Source organism: Triturus cristatus, chromosome 4_1 (genome assembly GCF_964204655.1).
Source record: "Triturus cristatus chromosome 4_1, aTriCri1.1, whole genome shotgun sequence".
In the NCBI taxonomy this organism is placed as follows: Eukaryota; Metazoa; Chordata; class Amphibia; order Caudata; family Salamandridae; genus Triturus; species Triturus cristatus.
The window spans coordinates 801,944,711-801,960,495 of record NC_140585.1 but is presented as its reverse complement, the minus strand read 5'-3'; the positions used below and the strand labels follow the sequence as shown (position 1 = coordinate 801,960,495).

Genomic DNA, 15,785 nt, shown 5'->3' with positions numbered 1-15,785 from the left:
GACACATCGTGGGACCGTGGCTAACGAGCGATCAACTCAGCACCGTTGCTCCGCATCGAAAACCGACGCATCCTCGAATCCCCACGCATCACACCATGGCCGCAGTAAGGAACCGACGCATCACCCCCCAGCAAAGTAATAAACTGACGCATTACCTCCTCTTCAGTAAGGAACCGACATCACATCCCCTCCGTGGCAATAAGGAACCAACGCATCACCTCCGCTGGAGCAAAGAACCGATGCATCACCTTCCCTGTGCATAAGAACTGATGCTTCACCTTCCCTGCGGCTGTTTTTGTTTATGATTTTGAAGCTTCTAAGGTACTCTGTGTTGAAAGTGTTGGATCTATAGTTTGCTATGGACAGAACTGTTTTTACCTTTTAAAAGTCATATCTAGATAACTGAATGTTGGATTTTTGTCGTTTTGGTTTTTTTTGGTTTACATAATGATTACTTATTTTTTTTCTAAACTGGTGTGGTGTCCATTTGTAGTGATTTCACTGTATTGCTGTACGTGTACACAAATGCTTTATACACTACCTCTGAGACAAGCCTGTCTGCTTGTGCCAAGCTACCAAGGGGGTGAGCAGGGGTTGTCTAAGGGCGTAACTCCCTTACCCTGACTAGAAGCAAGGGTCCCTACTTGGACAAAGGTGGAACCCTTGCCAACTAGAAACCCCCATTTCTAACAGTTCGCCACAATTTCTTAACAAGTATTGGCAAAGCCAATGGATATCAGCAATGCCCGAGCTATTGGCCTGCTCAATGTGAATGTCTTTTAGCCATGTTGTCTAGCACTGCATCTGCTGTTTAGCATGGCTGAAGAAGGGAAAATATGTGGCATCCTCTTGGAAGAGGATCTGGCATAAGGGCCAGAGCTGCTGACTATGGAGCTGGGAAACCAGGTTTGCATTTTGGCACCGGCTTAACATCCTTGATTCTGGGCAAATCACCCTAATCTCCCTGTGCCTACAAAAATGAATGTGTCCCTGTGTAAAGGAACTAGTGCTAATGTAAAATGCTCCAATACCTTCAGGTGGTGTTGGCACTATATAAAACTACACAAAATAAGTAACTGGTGCTAATGTAAAGTGCTCCACCATCTTTGGCTGGTGTTGGAGCTATATAAAACTGCACAAAAAAACAGAAAGAACCACCGAGTTAGGTTGGTTTACAGTCATGAACATTAGGAAATACATCGCATCGGCAACCACATTAAAAGGACTATCTTTGCCATAGACACTGAGGGGCAGGCAGACCTTGATGACATCAAGACACTGCCTGGCTCCTTTGAAGAGAATTCAAGTTAAGCAACAATGACGCACAGAAACACTTCAGGGGTGAATGTGGAAAAAGTAAGAAAGTGTACGGACAGGAGAAATTTGAAGAAATAGAGTCTTACCCTATTAAATGAGAAGCAACAAGGTGAGACATAAACAGTCTAATAATTTCACAAACGAAAAATGTGGCTATGCAATTACAGCAGACGACAAAGGTACTTTAGAAGCTCTGACATGCCCTGTGATAATGAAAACCTGATTGATCTGAGGTCTGATTTTTCAGCTATAAATACTTTTGATGAACAAACTACATATGGTGTAAACACGTACACACCTAGTACCCACATGGGCGGAAAGTAAACAGAGACCACACGTGTGGCAAGTAATAGCAGCTGTGCACACATGCTCTAATCAGCACGCCAGTTATACACTACCAGGACATTAAAAGGCAGAACACCACCATTCACTAGAATGAGACCGGCTACAATGGGGGTTTAAAGTAGTGAGGGGGTTGTGGAAGGGGGTGATTTGAGGATGGGGCAAGCACCGCCAGGTGTGAGGGAAAGGCAGAGATGAGAGGGAGGAGGTGGTGGAAATGGAAAGCAGCAATGAAGGGGAAAGCAGTGATGGGGAGAGGCTGATTTGTGGATGGGGCAAGCACCGGGAGGTGCATGGGAGCAAGCAGCAACAGAAGGGAGAGGTGGGGGAAACAAAAGGCAGCAACGATGGGAAAAGCAGTGACAGGAGAGGGGGTGACCTGTGGACGGGGCATGAGGGCGGGTGGGAGGAGACGGAGCTGGTTAAAGTACAAGCACTGTGTAGAGTGCTAAGAAAATAGTAGGCCCTAAAATGGTCATAAAAACAGGAGCAGTGGATGTTTACAAGTACTTGGTTGATGCCAGGGACAAATAATATGAGAACAACAATGGAGTCAGTAAAAGGAAAGACTGTGGGCAGGTTGAAACGCACAGATTAAACACATGTCTCGTTGAGACAGCATATGCGCTGTCTAGCAGAGACCTAAAAAAGCACCACACAACTATTGCACGGTCCAGGTTTTGCAAATCCATTCTAAAATCTAAAGGTCTTGTTCCATTGTTTGATTAATGTAATGGAAAACTACAGATAAGCAAAACAAAAGAATATATACGGTTTTCATTATGAAATTTGAAATTGCCCTAAACGAAAGTTTCTCTGGGCGGTTTATGGCATAAACTGAAGTTCTTGAGTGAGACATGAGTTACTCTATTGAGAAGTGCTTACAATACAGAGTAAAATTAAACCTACTAAATGCACACATGTGGACTGATCAAACAATACTTCAACCTCTTAAATTCTTTAATTATATGGAAGACATATTGACATCAGTACTACCCACGTCAGGCACCCTGTTATTTATGGACATTTATTTATATCGTAATAAATTCAAGGTACCCCCTCCTCCTTTATTGACGTTTTGGTGTAGTGGTACTATCATAGTCTGTTATTTATGCTTTAATCTGTAGCAATTGCTTTGCATATAAAAAGGTCTGGCTCATTTTTTAAATTGCATTTAAAGTACATGAATAACTGCAGCACTTGATTTATGCAGTGTCTTTAATAAATAAAGATTTAAATGGGAAATTAAAAGCATACACTCAGGAGAGTGATGGGGGAAGTGAAACTAAAGTACTAGCGCTATTCGGATATTACATTTTGAAGATTACATGATGGCTGGGTACTGGACTGCTGGCATTTGTCATTACTTAAAGTCTTTAATGCGCAGAACACGGATATAGCTTTACAGATACAAGTATATCTTTCAAGGGACTTATGAAATGTATATAAACATTAATCTAACATTGCTCGAAAGCTTTGAGCAGCAAGACGCGCAATATTTGCACTGGTTTGGTTTAGCCACCTGTGTGTAACTCAAGATGTCAAGAGGGCCAAGCACCATCCAGAAACATAACAACTACACTAAGAGATAAACTACAATGCGTTTTAAGGAAGAGCCTGAGTTCCACGTGCTCCACCCCCACCCATCAGGCCCATCGTTCAAGTAACGTCAGGTGCATTAGTGTATTGCTTTTTTCAATGTATAGATTTCAGATGGAATGCTCCCCCCGCCCCTCCTACTTCTTTCCCCAGCACAACGCTGTTACTTTTAGCTGTGAGAACACCTGCCCCACCCTGCTGACCAAGGGTGAACTTCCTCAAATGTGGAAGAGAACCACCTTTGACCAGGACCAGGTACACTCGGCAGATGCCTGGGGAAAAAGAACAATGGGCTAGAAGGAACAGGCACCGCTTATTGCGTTTGTGGCCATTTTATCTTTGGCCTCTGTGCAGAGAGCAGCAAAGGTGTTTTTGCTGATGCAATGCAGTCGGTGCCCGATACTACTGACTGTTTTGAGTCAAGCCTGCCTTTCCATGGAGTGCGGGCGAGGCCTGGAGTGCGGGCGAGGCCTGGAGTGCGGGCGAGGCCTGGAGTGCGGGCGAGGCCTGCAGCGCGGGCAAACTCCAGGGGATCTGGAGTAAAACACATTTGCAATAAAAGTTGTAGGTATGGTCACCTAGAAGAGCAGATATTCCGATGCACGAAGGACACGTGCTTCAGTGATAAGGACATCTCATACTGTGATGTAAGTGGGAGATGATAGGCCAGCACATGAGATCTCCAGTGTGTGAGGCATAGACGCGTACACATCACTGCTGCATGGAGCGGTCAGTATGCAAGGACCGCTGAGATACAGGGACTGGGCAGCTTTCTAACTCAATAATTGGGCGAAGGAGCTAAATCAATGAAATATTTATGAGAAGACCGCGGTCACGTGGAATGGGTGGTTGCAGGCAACCGGGAAGTCATTTCCACCATTAGCGTTGAATGTGTGGCAAAGCGCGAGAGGTCGGGACACTCAAAGGTGTGTCCACATTTCTTCAGCTTCCGCATACAGACAGCTGAACTCATGACCGAAGGCTGGGCATCCCTTGGGGCTCGTTCTATGTCCTGTGACACATTCAGCCGAGGTTACAGCCATTGGAGATTTAAAAAAGTATATACCCTGAACTCCATCGAGAACCTGTCTGACGTGTATGCTGCCGCTTTCACAGCACTTCCACAACACAACGAGAAACAGAACAACATGTCCAAAATAGGACGGTGTGGCCCCAGAACAAGCACAGCGTGAGAGAGAGACAGTGACAGGTAATTCTACGTTACTGAGGACATTAGATGGCCCAACAGTATACGCCTGGGAGGAAACGCCAGGTGCCTGGCCGCCAGGCATGGACACTCCGCCTGAAATGTCATTATTGCTGGAGGCAATTCCGTGAGGCTGAATTGACCGACCTAGTTAATGATCAGCACGTCTGAGAAAGGCAGGGCTTTGGGACTGAAAACAATACGGAGAGACACCACGGACTCAGTGGTGCCAGAGCGCACTGATGTGACCGTCACATACGATTACAGTGATGGGTGTGATGTTGTCTTTCAGGAATAAAGCTTTAAATATGTGGTCGGGTGTGTTAGTCCATCTTTCCTCCTCATACTTTTCTCTTTTCTTCCTTTGTCCCTAAAGTGGTATTCGTGTTTCTCTATCCATCCTTTTATGTTCATCTTTGTGGATGCTAAAGGCCGAGTAAATGCACTAACCATGGAACCACAGTTAGCACGGCATGGTTATGACGATCCGAGATCCCTGCATTATGTGTGTGTCTAAGTGTACCTTTGTACTCCCAATGCCTTGGTATGTTCCTACAATCAGAGATGCAGCAAATTAAGTTTTGCTTGGAATATTATGAAACAGCGCGAGCCAGTAACTGTAATCAGTGCTACTTTTGATCATTTTTCATGTGTATTTTTTGCAGGGATGGAGTTTACAGATCCAAGCAGTCCACTTCTGGCGTCAACAGGGACCACCTTCGAGTGATGAGTGATTTGTGACCTTGAACGGTTTCCATCATTGCAGGCTGCCCCTGGGCTGACGCAGTGGTGCCTACGGGGCCACAGGAGGTGAGCGCCAAGACATTTCTTAGGAGCTGGCAATGGAGTTTATGGAAAATGTAATGACTGCTGATCCTTAATTCATTGTGCGCGTGGGCAGGCACAAGCGATTGATGTCCCTTTGTTTGCCTAAGAAAGCACCAGTGGTTTTCTAGGAGACAAACCCGTGGACTGCCGGCAGAGCTTATCTGAAGATAAAGCTCCTGAAAATGCTTTGAATGGGGAGTTGGCGCACTTCTTGTTGAGAAGTGTGTTTATGTTTTGTGAATTGGCTTCCTGGTGCCTGTGACAGCGAAGCCGCCCTGTCAGGGTCTGGGGCTCCTCGATAGGAAGCGAGTGGTTGTGGTATATGTAAAGGGAGCCTGACCTACCTACCTCCACCAAACAAAAGTCGTGAGTGGAAGTCGGCAAGGGAAGCGAGGGGAACATTTGAATTCCCACTTGCTGATTTTGAAAGCATCACGGCGCAACAGAAGATGTAAAATAGTTATGGCAAGTCCACTCAGTTACAGACTGACCTGCATTGGTACTGCTTGATGGAAAATGTAAACAGAAAGGCACATATAAGAACTGTGATATCTTGATTTACTGTGCAGTTTATCCAAGGAATGACTTCCATTGGTTTCAATGCGTACTCTGAATGACTGCACAACCGGCAGACTATGGACCAATAAGGTAGTCTGGAATACGCCTTTAGGGAGACGCTCACCCATGATCAAAGCTTGATGAATAAGCCGAAACGCATTGAGATTGACAGTGGACTGCCTGCATTTCTTATCTGAAAATAAAGTGCCTGAAATCTTTTGAATGGGGAGTCGACGTACTTCTTGTTGAGAAGCGCGCTTATGCTTTATTTGCTTTATATTTTCTCTCTCTCTCTTTCTCTCTCTCTTTTTTTCTTTCTTTCTTCACCAATGCCACCGAACTCGTAGACGGGTGCACCGCAACAGGAGGATGGACTCACAAATAAATTCATTTCACTCCAGGTAAGGATGCAGGCACTCACAGGATCTGTTATTTGATTGCTTTTTGCAAGCTGATGGGTTTCGGCTACTGCCTTTCTCAAAGCTTGCTTGTAGCGTAATAGCAGCAAAAATGACTTAAGAAATGTAAATAGTCACTCTTTACTCCCACTGGTGAACCAAATATCAACCCAAAAAGAGGACTGGTGCCATCCCAATAGTAAATGCATCATTCTCAATGGCCATGTTTGCATGCAACATTATAATCTCAATGGACATCAATACTCTCCTGGTGAATGTTGTTGCATTGAGGCAATAGTTCATCCTGCCATCGTGGCAATTATCAGGTAAATACCTTAGTACTCCATTGAAGACTTACATGCACAATGTTCATTAACTCAGTCCTCTCTTTATTGACTTCCCAAAATTACACTGCTGCTAATCCACCTCATCTGTGTGTGTACATATCTGAATGTACACACATCCACACACGTGTGTATGTGTGCACACATACACACATCTGTAATTCTAAATAAAAAACAAATTTGCAAGTTGCTAAATCATGACACTATTAACTTTAGAGACCTATTCAATTTTCTATTAGTACAATTAAAATCAACTTGTGTTTTGTCCCTGTAGTTTATGCTAGCACCCGTATACTCTCATGACCCGGTGTGGAACTTAAGAGGCATTACAATATCCCTACCTCCTCGTTCTCAATTTTGAGGGTAGTCAGTCGTGACTGTAACTGCTGGTACCGGAGGATGAGCTCTGCTTGCACCGGCTGCTGGGCACTGACCTGACACACCTGGAAGTCAGAAATGACGGCAAACATTAAAAAGAGTCACCATAAAACGGGCCACTTTAACACCACTCTTTTAATCAGAGGCACCAGGATCATAGAATACGTATTCTTTCCTCAGAGGGAGCTCCCAAGAACGCTTCGAAAAAGAACAAACAAGTGCGCATGTTTTACCCCATAGAATCCTTGTTCCCTTTCTCTGCAGCTGGCATTGCATGTGCAGTTGTGCGACAAAAGCCTTGCAATGAACACTTTCCCATAGAGTCACAAAGACTAGATTCGCTGATCACATGAAATCTGTCTAAACGCATCTGAGTCGTAATGCAGGTAGTTAACAGAAAATGAATGGAGATAGGAAGACGGTTCGGAAGAGTCGCTATTGGCGCGGGACCAGGGGCTGGATTACATGCACCGCACCGGTGACTGAGCGAATTGGTATTGGTCAATGGAAAATGCTGCACTTGTATTTGCACTGATTGAAGAACATAAACTGGCATTTTTTGTCACCCTTCAAGTCAAGAACATTTGCACCGAATGAAAAAACATTTGCACTGGTCAGTAGGAGCAAATTCTATATCCCCCTCGCCGAAGCAAAGCTGCTATCACTGGTTAGATGCAATCATGAGTCCCCAGGTAACTGTAGTTGCAACTTAACAGGCGAATGACTACTGACCTCATCGCCTAGGTGTGGCTGAAACTCAAATTTCACTGGCGGGCAGAAGGCGGTGGGGTACATTTCCATGAACCTTTGCTTGTCATTTCTTGGCTCCAGGTTGTCGACCGCGTTCTCGATGATGTCCAGCCCCTCGTGCCTGGAGGTCTCCAGGTTGTATTCCGCAGAGAGATACGTCCGTAGGGCTCGGTTCAGATTCGCATGGTATCCAAGATCACAGCACTAGTGCAACAAAAGGGATAACAAAACAAATCAAATAAACACTATCATCTTGTACACCCTTTTTCATTCAACACACTTTGGGACAATGGGCTAAAGGCGCATCGGGGAACCAACACCTGCTACTACTATCAGTCGCCCGAGCAGCAGTTTATTACTATATCCTCGTGACATTTAAGACACCTTATGAGTTCTAATTCATATGGGAGGGAAGACCAAGCACACGATTTATTGCACATTATCTTTTTCAAGTTTTTGTTCAGGAGTAGGGGGATTTGGAATTGGATAGGCTGGTTGACAAAAGACAAGCTTGTTCCAAAAAGCACTTAGGGTCACATATAGGACACTTATGCGGAAGCAAACCCTGCAATTCACAAACAGGTGCCATTGAGTCACCTTTTAGCATCCCCAATGATCTGTTCCCAGACCGCTTTCTAGCTCTATATTGGGTCCAGTTGGAAGTACAGCAGCTCTGCACATTGACATACACCAAAATGACAAAATGACATACAACTCTAGGACACTTTCACCATAACCCAATCTTCACCCATAAAGTCCATGCCTACCTTTAAGCAGTCGCGGACGGTGCAGGTAAGGGCGGTGAGGCAGGGTGAGGGCGTAAACAGGCAAAGGAATAGGGAAAATAAAATTAAAAAAAAAAAAACAACTTACCTTGCGCATGCAGTGAGTGCAAAGTAAGTGGTTTTATTTTTTTTATTTTCCTTATTCCGTCGTCTGTTGACTTCCCCCGCCCCTCCACCACCCCACCCCACCGCTCTTACCTGTACTGGCCGAGACTGCCTTTAAGGAATTTAAAGGTAGATTTCCAGCTGTCTACTTAAACGAAGTAGAGATACAGATAGATAGCTGCCCGCGGATGGAAACATACTGACTGCCAAACTACAACAATGGCAAGATCTTCTATCCACTAACAACTAAGTGAGAAAAGTGAAGAAGTCACTCGTTTCTTTGTGCTAGACAGTATGTACAAGATAACTATGGGTTAGATGTACGAATATCAGGTAGCAAATTGCAACCAGTATTTTTACAATCAGTAAAGTTTTATTTTTTTTAGGATTGACCTATGTTCTAATAAGTCAGTACATCCAACCTACCTCATGAATGTTAAGGAAGTAGGTTGCAAATTGCAGCTCACTATGATTGGAGGACATCACAGGGATGGTGGCCTGCTGGTGTCAGTAGACTACCATATCTAGGATTGCTCTTAAATGAGGCATTTAAAAAAAAAAAAAATCATCCAGTTTTCCTTAAAGCAAAAAACTTTCAAGAGTTGTCAGTTGTCTCCTATTCTATTACCTATTCTTCAACCAGGTTTATAATTGCTTTTAAATAAAGCTATTCTTTTTAAAATTCAGCCTGTTTTCATTAAGCAAAAAAAATAAGATACATTTATATATTTTTTAACTTTGTTAAGAGTCGCCAGTTGTCCCCCGCTGAACTCCAGATTTTTCAACGAACCCCCCTTTTTTTACATTCACAAAAGGGAAACGGTTCCAAAGGATCCCTTCCCCTTTGTGAAGACGTTATCACCTCCTTTGAGGTTTTGGTAAACTTTGAATGTTCTGCAAGAAGATTTTGGATGCAAAATATATTGATACTAAAACATTCCCATTTGGAAGGGACGTCGACAATGGGCCCTTTCCAGATACTGAGTCAGAATCTATTGGGAGTCCAATTTTAGGAACCAGACTTGTCTTACATCTAAAATGGTATTAGTACTTATGAAAAAACATTTTTCGTTTTTAAGTCACACAATAGTGAATTGGAGCATTTTCAACCATTAAAATGCTTAGAGCAGCTGGCCCTACATGCTCAAATAAAACCCTTGTATTGATTTCCTGATGCAGCTACTCAAATGTTAACCCATTCCCCAGACCATGTTCCACAGAGTAGTACAGGCCTGAAGTAGAAGATACTCTGTTAACACCCCTCAATGATCCGCTGTCCTGCTGACAGGCTTCTTAAGTGCTACAGTCAGCCTAACCACATGGGCCAAAAAGACTCCACACATCAGCACACAAGGTAAAGATTGCAGCCGCTTGTTATCCAATGCAACCAAAGCTGTCACAAACTGTAACATAATAAAAGATCACCCCGGAAAGATGACAACTAAATGACATACTCACACAAGCATCCAAATGATTGGCAGTACAGCATTTGTCAGTTGTAACCTTTAAACAAACATTGGCAAAGCTAATAGTTCTGGTATTGACTGGCGTGCAATATATTGTTTTTTGCAAAAATATTCAGTATGTAAAAATAATGGTGATGGTATAAAAAATATAAAATAAAAGAGTGGACTACGAGCCCAGGCACGTTAGATCCCTGGTACAAGGAATAATAAATATAAAATAAAGGAGTGGTCTACGCCAGCATTTGTAAAGAAAAAATGCCAGCATTTGTAAAGCACACAGCTACCTCCGGAGAGGTGTCCCGGCGCTGGGGGCCGTCGGGAAGATTAAGCAAGCTATTGCCCAGAGTCACATGGTGCTGGGCTAACCTGCCGCCGGAGCCGGGGATCGAACTGTGAACCCTGTAGTCCGGAGTCAGGCATCCTGGCCGCTGCGCCACAGCTCTTATGAGCCCAGGCATGTTAGATCTCTGGTACAAGGTATAATAAATATAAAATAAAGGAGTGGTCCATGAGCCCAGGATCGTAAGATCCCTGGTACAAGGTATAATAAATATAAAATAAAGGAGTGGTCCATGAGCCCAGGCACGTTAGATCCCTGGTACAAGGTATAATAAATATAAAATAAAGGAGTGGTCCATGAGCCCAGGCACGTTAGATCCCTGGTACAAGGTATAATAAATATAAAATAAAGGAGTGGTCCATGAGCCCAGGCACGTTAGATCCCTGGTACAAGGTATAATAAATATAAAATAAAGGAGTGGTCCATGGCCCTAGGCACGTTAGATCCCTGGTACAAGGTATAATAAATATAAAATAAAGGAGTGGTCCATGAGCCCAGGCACGTTAGATCCCTGGTACAAGGTATAATAAATATAAAATAAAGGAGTGGTCCATGGCCCTAGGCACGTTAGATCCCTGGTACAAGGTATAATAAATATAAAATAAAGGAGTGGTCCATGAGCCCAGGCACGTTAGATCCCTGGTACAAGGTATAATAAATATAAAATAAAGGAGTGGTCCATGGCCCTAGGCACGTTAGATCCCTGGTACAAGGTATAATAAATATAAAATAAAGGAGTGGTCCATGAGCCCAGGCACGTTAGATCCCTGGTACAAGGTATAATAAATATAAAATAAAGGAGTGGTCCATGGCCCTAGGCACGTTAGATCCCTGGTACAAGGTATAATAAATATAAAATAAAGGAGTGGTCCATGAGCCCAGGCACGTTAGATCCCTGGTACAAGGTATAATAAATATAAAATAAAGGAGTGGTCCATGGCCCTAGGCACGTTAGATCCCTGGTACAAGGTATAATAAATATAAAATAAAGGAGTGGTCCATGAGCCCAGGCACGTTAGATCCCTGGTACAAGGTATAATAAATATAAAATAAAGGAGTGGTCCATGGCCCTAGGCACGTTAGATCCCTGGTACAAGGTATAATAAATATAAAATAAAGGAGTGGTCCATGAGCCCAGGCACGTTAGATCCCTGGTACAAGGTATAATAAATATAAAATAAAGGAGTGGTCCATGGCCCTAGGCACGTTAGATCCCTGGTACAAGGTATAATAAATATGAAATAAAAGAGTGGTCCATGGACCCAGGCACGTTAGATCCCTGGTACAAGGTATAATAAATATAAAATAAAGGAGTGGTCCATGGCCCCAGGCACGTTAGATCCCTGGTACAAGGTATAATAAATATAAAATAAAGGAGTGGTCCATGGCCCCAGGCACGTTAGATCTCTGGTACAAGGTATAATAAATATAAAATAAAGGAGCGGTCCATGGCCCCAGGCACGTTAGATCTCTGGTACAAGGTATAATAAATATAAAATAAAGGAGCGGTCCATGGCCCCAGGCACGTTAGATCTCTGGTACAAGGTATAATAAATATAAAATAAAGGAGTGGTCCATGGTCCCAGGCACGTTAGATCTCTGGTACAAGGTATAATAAATATAAAATAAAGGAGTGGTCCATGAGCCCAGGATCGTAAGATCTCTGGTACAAGGTATAATAAATATAAAATAAAGGAGTGGTCCATGAGCCCAGGCACGTTAGATCCCTGGTACAAGGTATAATAAATATAAAATAAAGGAGTGGTCCATGGCCCTAGGCACGTTAGATCCCTGGTACAAGGTATAATAAATATAAAATAAAGGAGTGGTCCATGAGCCCAGGCACGTTAGATCCCTGGTACAAGGTATAATAAATATAAAATAAAGGAGCGGTCCATGGCCCCAGGCACGTTAGATCTCTGGTACAAGGTATAATAAATATAAAATAAAGGAGTGGTCCATGAGCCCAGGCACGTTAGATCCCTGGTACAAGGTATAATAAATATAAAATAAAGGAGTGGTCCATGGCCCTAGGCACGTTAGATCCCTGGTACAAGGTATAATAAATATAAAATAAAGGAGTGGTCCATGAGCCCAGGCACGTTAGATCCCTGGTACAAGGTATAATAAATATAAAATAAAGGAGTGGTCCATGAGCCCAGGCACGTTAGATCTCTGGTACAAGGTATAATAAATATAAAATAAAGGAGCGGTCCATGGCCCCAGGCACGTTAGATCTCTGGTACAAGGCACTGGCGTAGCTAGGGGGGGGCGGTCCGCCCCAGGCGGCACTATTTTGGGGGCGATGGACACATGTGCGGCAGCAGTTTCTGAGCAGCCAGTCCGTCACTGCATAATCTGCTCACAGCGATAGTATGCGTAAAAATCTATTTGTGCATCTCGACTCTAAAGAAGTGATCTTTAATTGTCAAACTCGAGCGTTCTGAACGCCCGAATTTGACAATTAAAGAGCACTTCTTTAGAGTCGAGATGCACAAATTGATTTTTACGCATACCTACGGGGAGGAGCTGCGTGTAACAACTTGGCCTTGGCGCCGGAAGGGGGGAGTGGGGACGTAAGGGCACGTCCTGCTGCCAGGGCGCAGAGAGTTAAATTTTGTAGGGAAATTGGAGGTAGAGGCTGGCTGCAGGGCTCACTGGTTTGCGGGCTGCACCAGAATCATGGTGCTCGGCTGGCTGGGGCAACACTACTGATTGCACCGGCTGCCAGGCCGCCTGTTGCTGTAGGGGTAAATTATCTATGGCCGCCCCCTGCCAGCAAATAATTATTTCCGAGCCGGGCCGGTCGAAGGAGAGTGCTGGAGCCTGTGACGGGAGCCGGAGATACAGGCAGAGTGAGGCTGCTTCTCTTTGCAGCTGTCCAGCTCTCTGTTCGATGACAGAAAAAGGGCCCATTAGTCCTGCAGACTCGAGCCTTAAAAAAACAGAGTAAAATCGAGACAACACCCTCAGAGAGAAGCAAAGAGCAGGACGAGCTGGGTGAGTCCACCCCCTCCCCGTCCCACTCACAGAGTTACCGGCAGCAGGTGTGCTGATCTCATTATACCCCCTTTAGTTGGTAGATATGATTATTTTTATAATAAAAATGCCTATTTGTTTAACAATAACCCCCTCCCATTGCAGGCTCAGGCCTCCTTCTGCATTTCCAATAACGTGTTATTGTGGAGCTTCTCCCATTAGGGGTCGGATTTAACGGTGTCTTGTTTCTTCCGCTATTAAAAAGGTCGTGCTGCTGTGGATGGGTGTTTTTGGAGGGGGCACACGTGGGTCTGCGAGTGTCACTATTTTATTACTATCTGTCTAGGCCTGTGGAAACTGGATAATTAACACTAATTCACACTTCCCAGGGAGGAGAGATCACACTGCCAGTGATTCTCTGTCCATTTCGACCAGAGTCAGACTGGGACAGACATTAGGCACAGGCATCAAAGTAAAAGTGCTTCAATAAGTGAACAAGACCCATGCTTCCAAATAGTGCCAGGTTTCACTCATACGCGTCATACAAGTATTTTGCAAGGAATAGAAAACCTAATGAATTTAAACATTGCTATGTTTGTTTTAATAGCAGGCAAATCAACAGTGAAAACCGGCACAGCAGACCACAAGACAGGCCACAAACAGACAAAAAACCAGTGCACACACTGACCTGGCAGACCAGGCCTTCAGCACTGGCTAACTGCCCCTGTAGAACAGTCCGACCTTGGCTCGGAACACAACTTTCAACTCCTGCATGCTTCTGCAGCCCGTGACCCTCCTTCCCAGCCTGGCCAAAGAACACACAGCTCAAGCAAAATAAATGAGAAAGACATTCTTATACATTAATCTCATTCAATTTTCGATTGATTAATACAATCTCTAAATTTTGTCCTTTTGGCGCAGTGGTGGATAGTGACTTCAGTATTCTACTGCTCCAATGTCCCATCTGCGACTCCGACCACTAGAATATGCACATTGCAAGTCTGACGCAGGTAAAAATTGGAGCCTTGCAAGTTCTGAGAAAGAGGTGTGTGCATGGTTGAGAGGGGCAAGTGCCGTGGCCATTTTTGCCTCTTTATTTGATTTTGCTCGCGAAAAAGTGTTACTCATAGTCGTTGAATGTCAGTCATAATTACACTGAAATTATAAAAATGCCACAAATAAGCAATCTGAAATCTTGCAGCTATGTGTCGGGGCAGAGGAGCAGCGCGTGCTGCAGGGGACCCCGTTCCTCAGACTGCACTGTCATCTTCTGACAGACCGGGCCTCCTGAGCCCAAGGGGTCTCCGGCCTCTTGCCCCTATCGCACCGCTTTGGGCACTCCCCTCAGTGTGCCCCCGAGTGCTGAGACCGTGGCCTGCCCTGCAGGAATCCGCACCATGCTGAAGCTGCCCTTCCAGGAGTCACCGAAGGGCTTGGACGCTGATTTCATCGGTGCACCCCTGGACATCAGCACCTCCAACCACCCGGGACCCAGGTATCAGCGAGCAAGGGTGCGGGGGCCTAGCTTCACTTAACACATGGGACATGTCTCTAGTATAAGATGTCATTTCACTTTATTGCACATCTAATTCTTCCACGCATGCAATTTGGCAAGCAGTGACTACGTCCCATGACAAATTCGAATTGGAAGCCAATACTTGAGGTAACATGCTAGTGAGAAACTTTATGGGTTTCCAATTCTGAAAGCAGAAAGACAGGCACCCAAAGGGATTTGTACAAAAGCGAATGAAGGGCATGACCCACCAGAGCGAAATCAAAGGGCAATAAATGTGGACCTGGCTAGATGAGTACTTTTGAGAATACACCTGAGACTCCAATAAAGAATAATGCATTTTAAAAATGAGCATTAGCAAAACCAATAGGTCCCGCCTACATAAGAGCTATTGGCTTTGGCAGTGTGTTTTAGCCATGTTGTACACCAGTTTGGCTGCTGTTCAGCCAGGGGTGTAACACAGGCCCCTGCAGCCTCCACGGTGCGGGGGGCCCTCGTGCTCCAGGGGCCTCCTCCGCGGCCGTGGCAGTCACCAACCACTTAGCACTCCACACATCTGAACCTTCTCGGATGCATTGCTGGAAGTTACGTAACTTATGTTACGCTCGCCATAGTTGCAAGCGCGGCCGCCTCATCATAAATTAATTGATGTGCGGCCTTCACCCTTAGTGTGGAGCATACTATGGTTGGACTCAGCTGAATCGAAGTCTGGTGACGTTCTGCCCCTGGCCCGTGAATGCCACTTCGCTCTCCCCGCTCTGGGCGCCCCTGGCGTACCTACACTCCAGGAATCCCACCTCACATGTTCTCCCCAGGCTGGCAGGTCCCATTAGCATGTCATGACTGGCGCTGACCGCCCGTCCCTCACGCTCCCTC

The 15,785-nt window shown here is 44.8% G+C and overlaps 1 protein-coding gene across 1 annotated transcript in view; it reads right to left on the bottom strand.

Annotated features, from left to right (window-relative positions):
* Window positions 1-15,785, bottom strand: part of SRGAP1 (SLIT-ROBO Rho GTPase activating protein 1) — a 497,889-nt gene that overhangs the window by 109,862 nt on the left and 372,242 nt on the right. The window contains exons 7-8 of the mRNA XM_085653404.1: window positions 7,704-7,925; window positions 6,935-7,036 (exon numbers count right to left, since the gene is read on the bottom strand). Coding sequence (XP_085509530.1) covers window positions 6,935-7,036; window positions 7,704-7,925 — 324 coding nt within the window. The remainder of the gene's footprint in view (window positions 1-6,934; window positions 7,037-7,703; window positions 7,926-15,785) is intronic.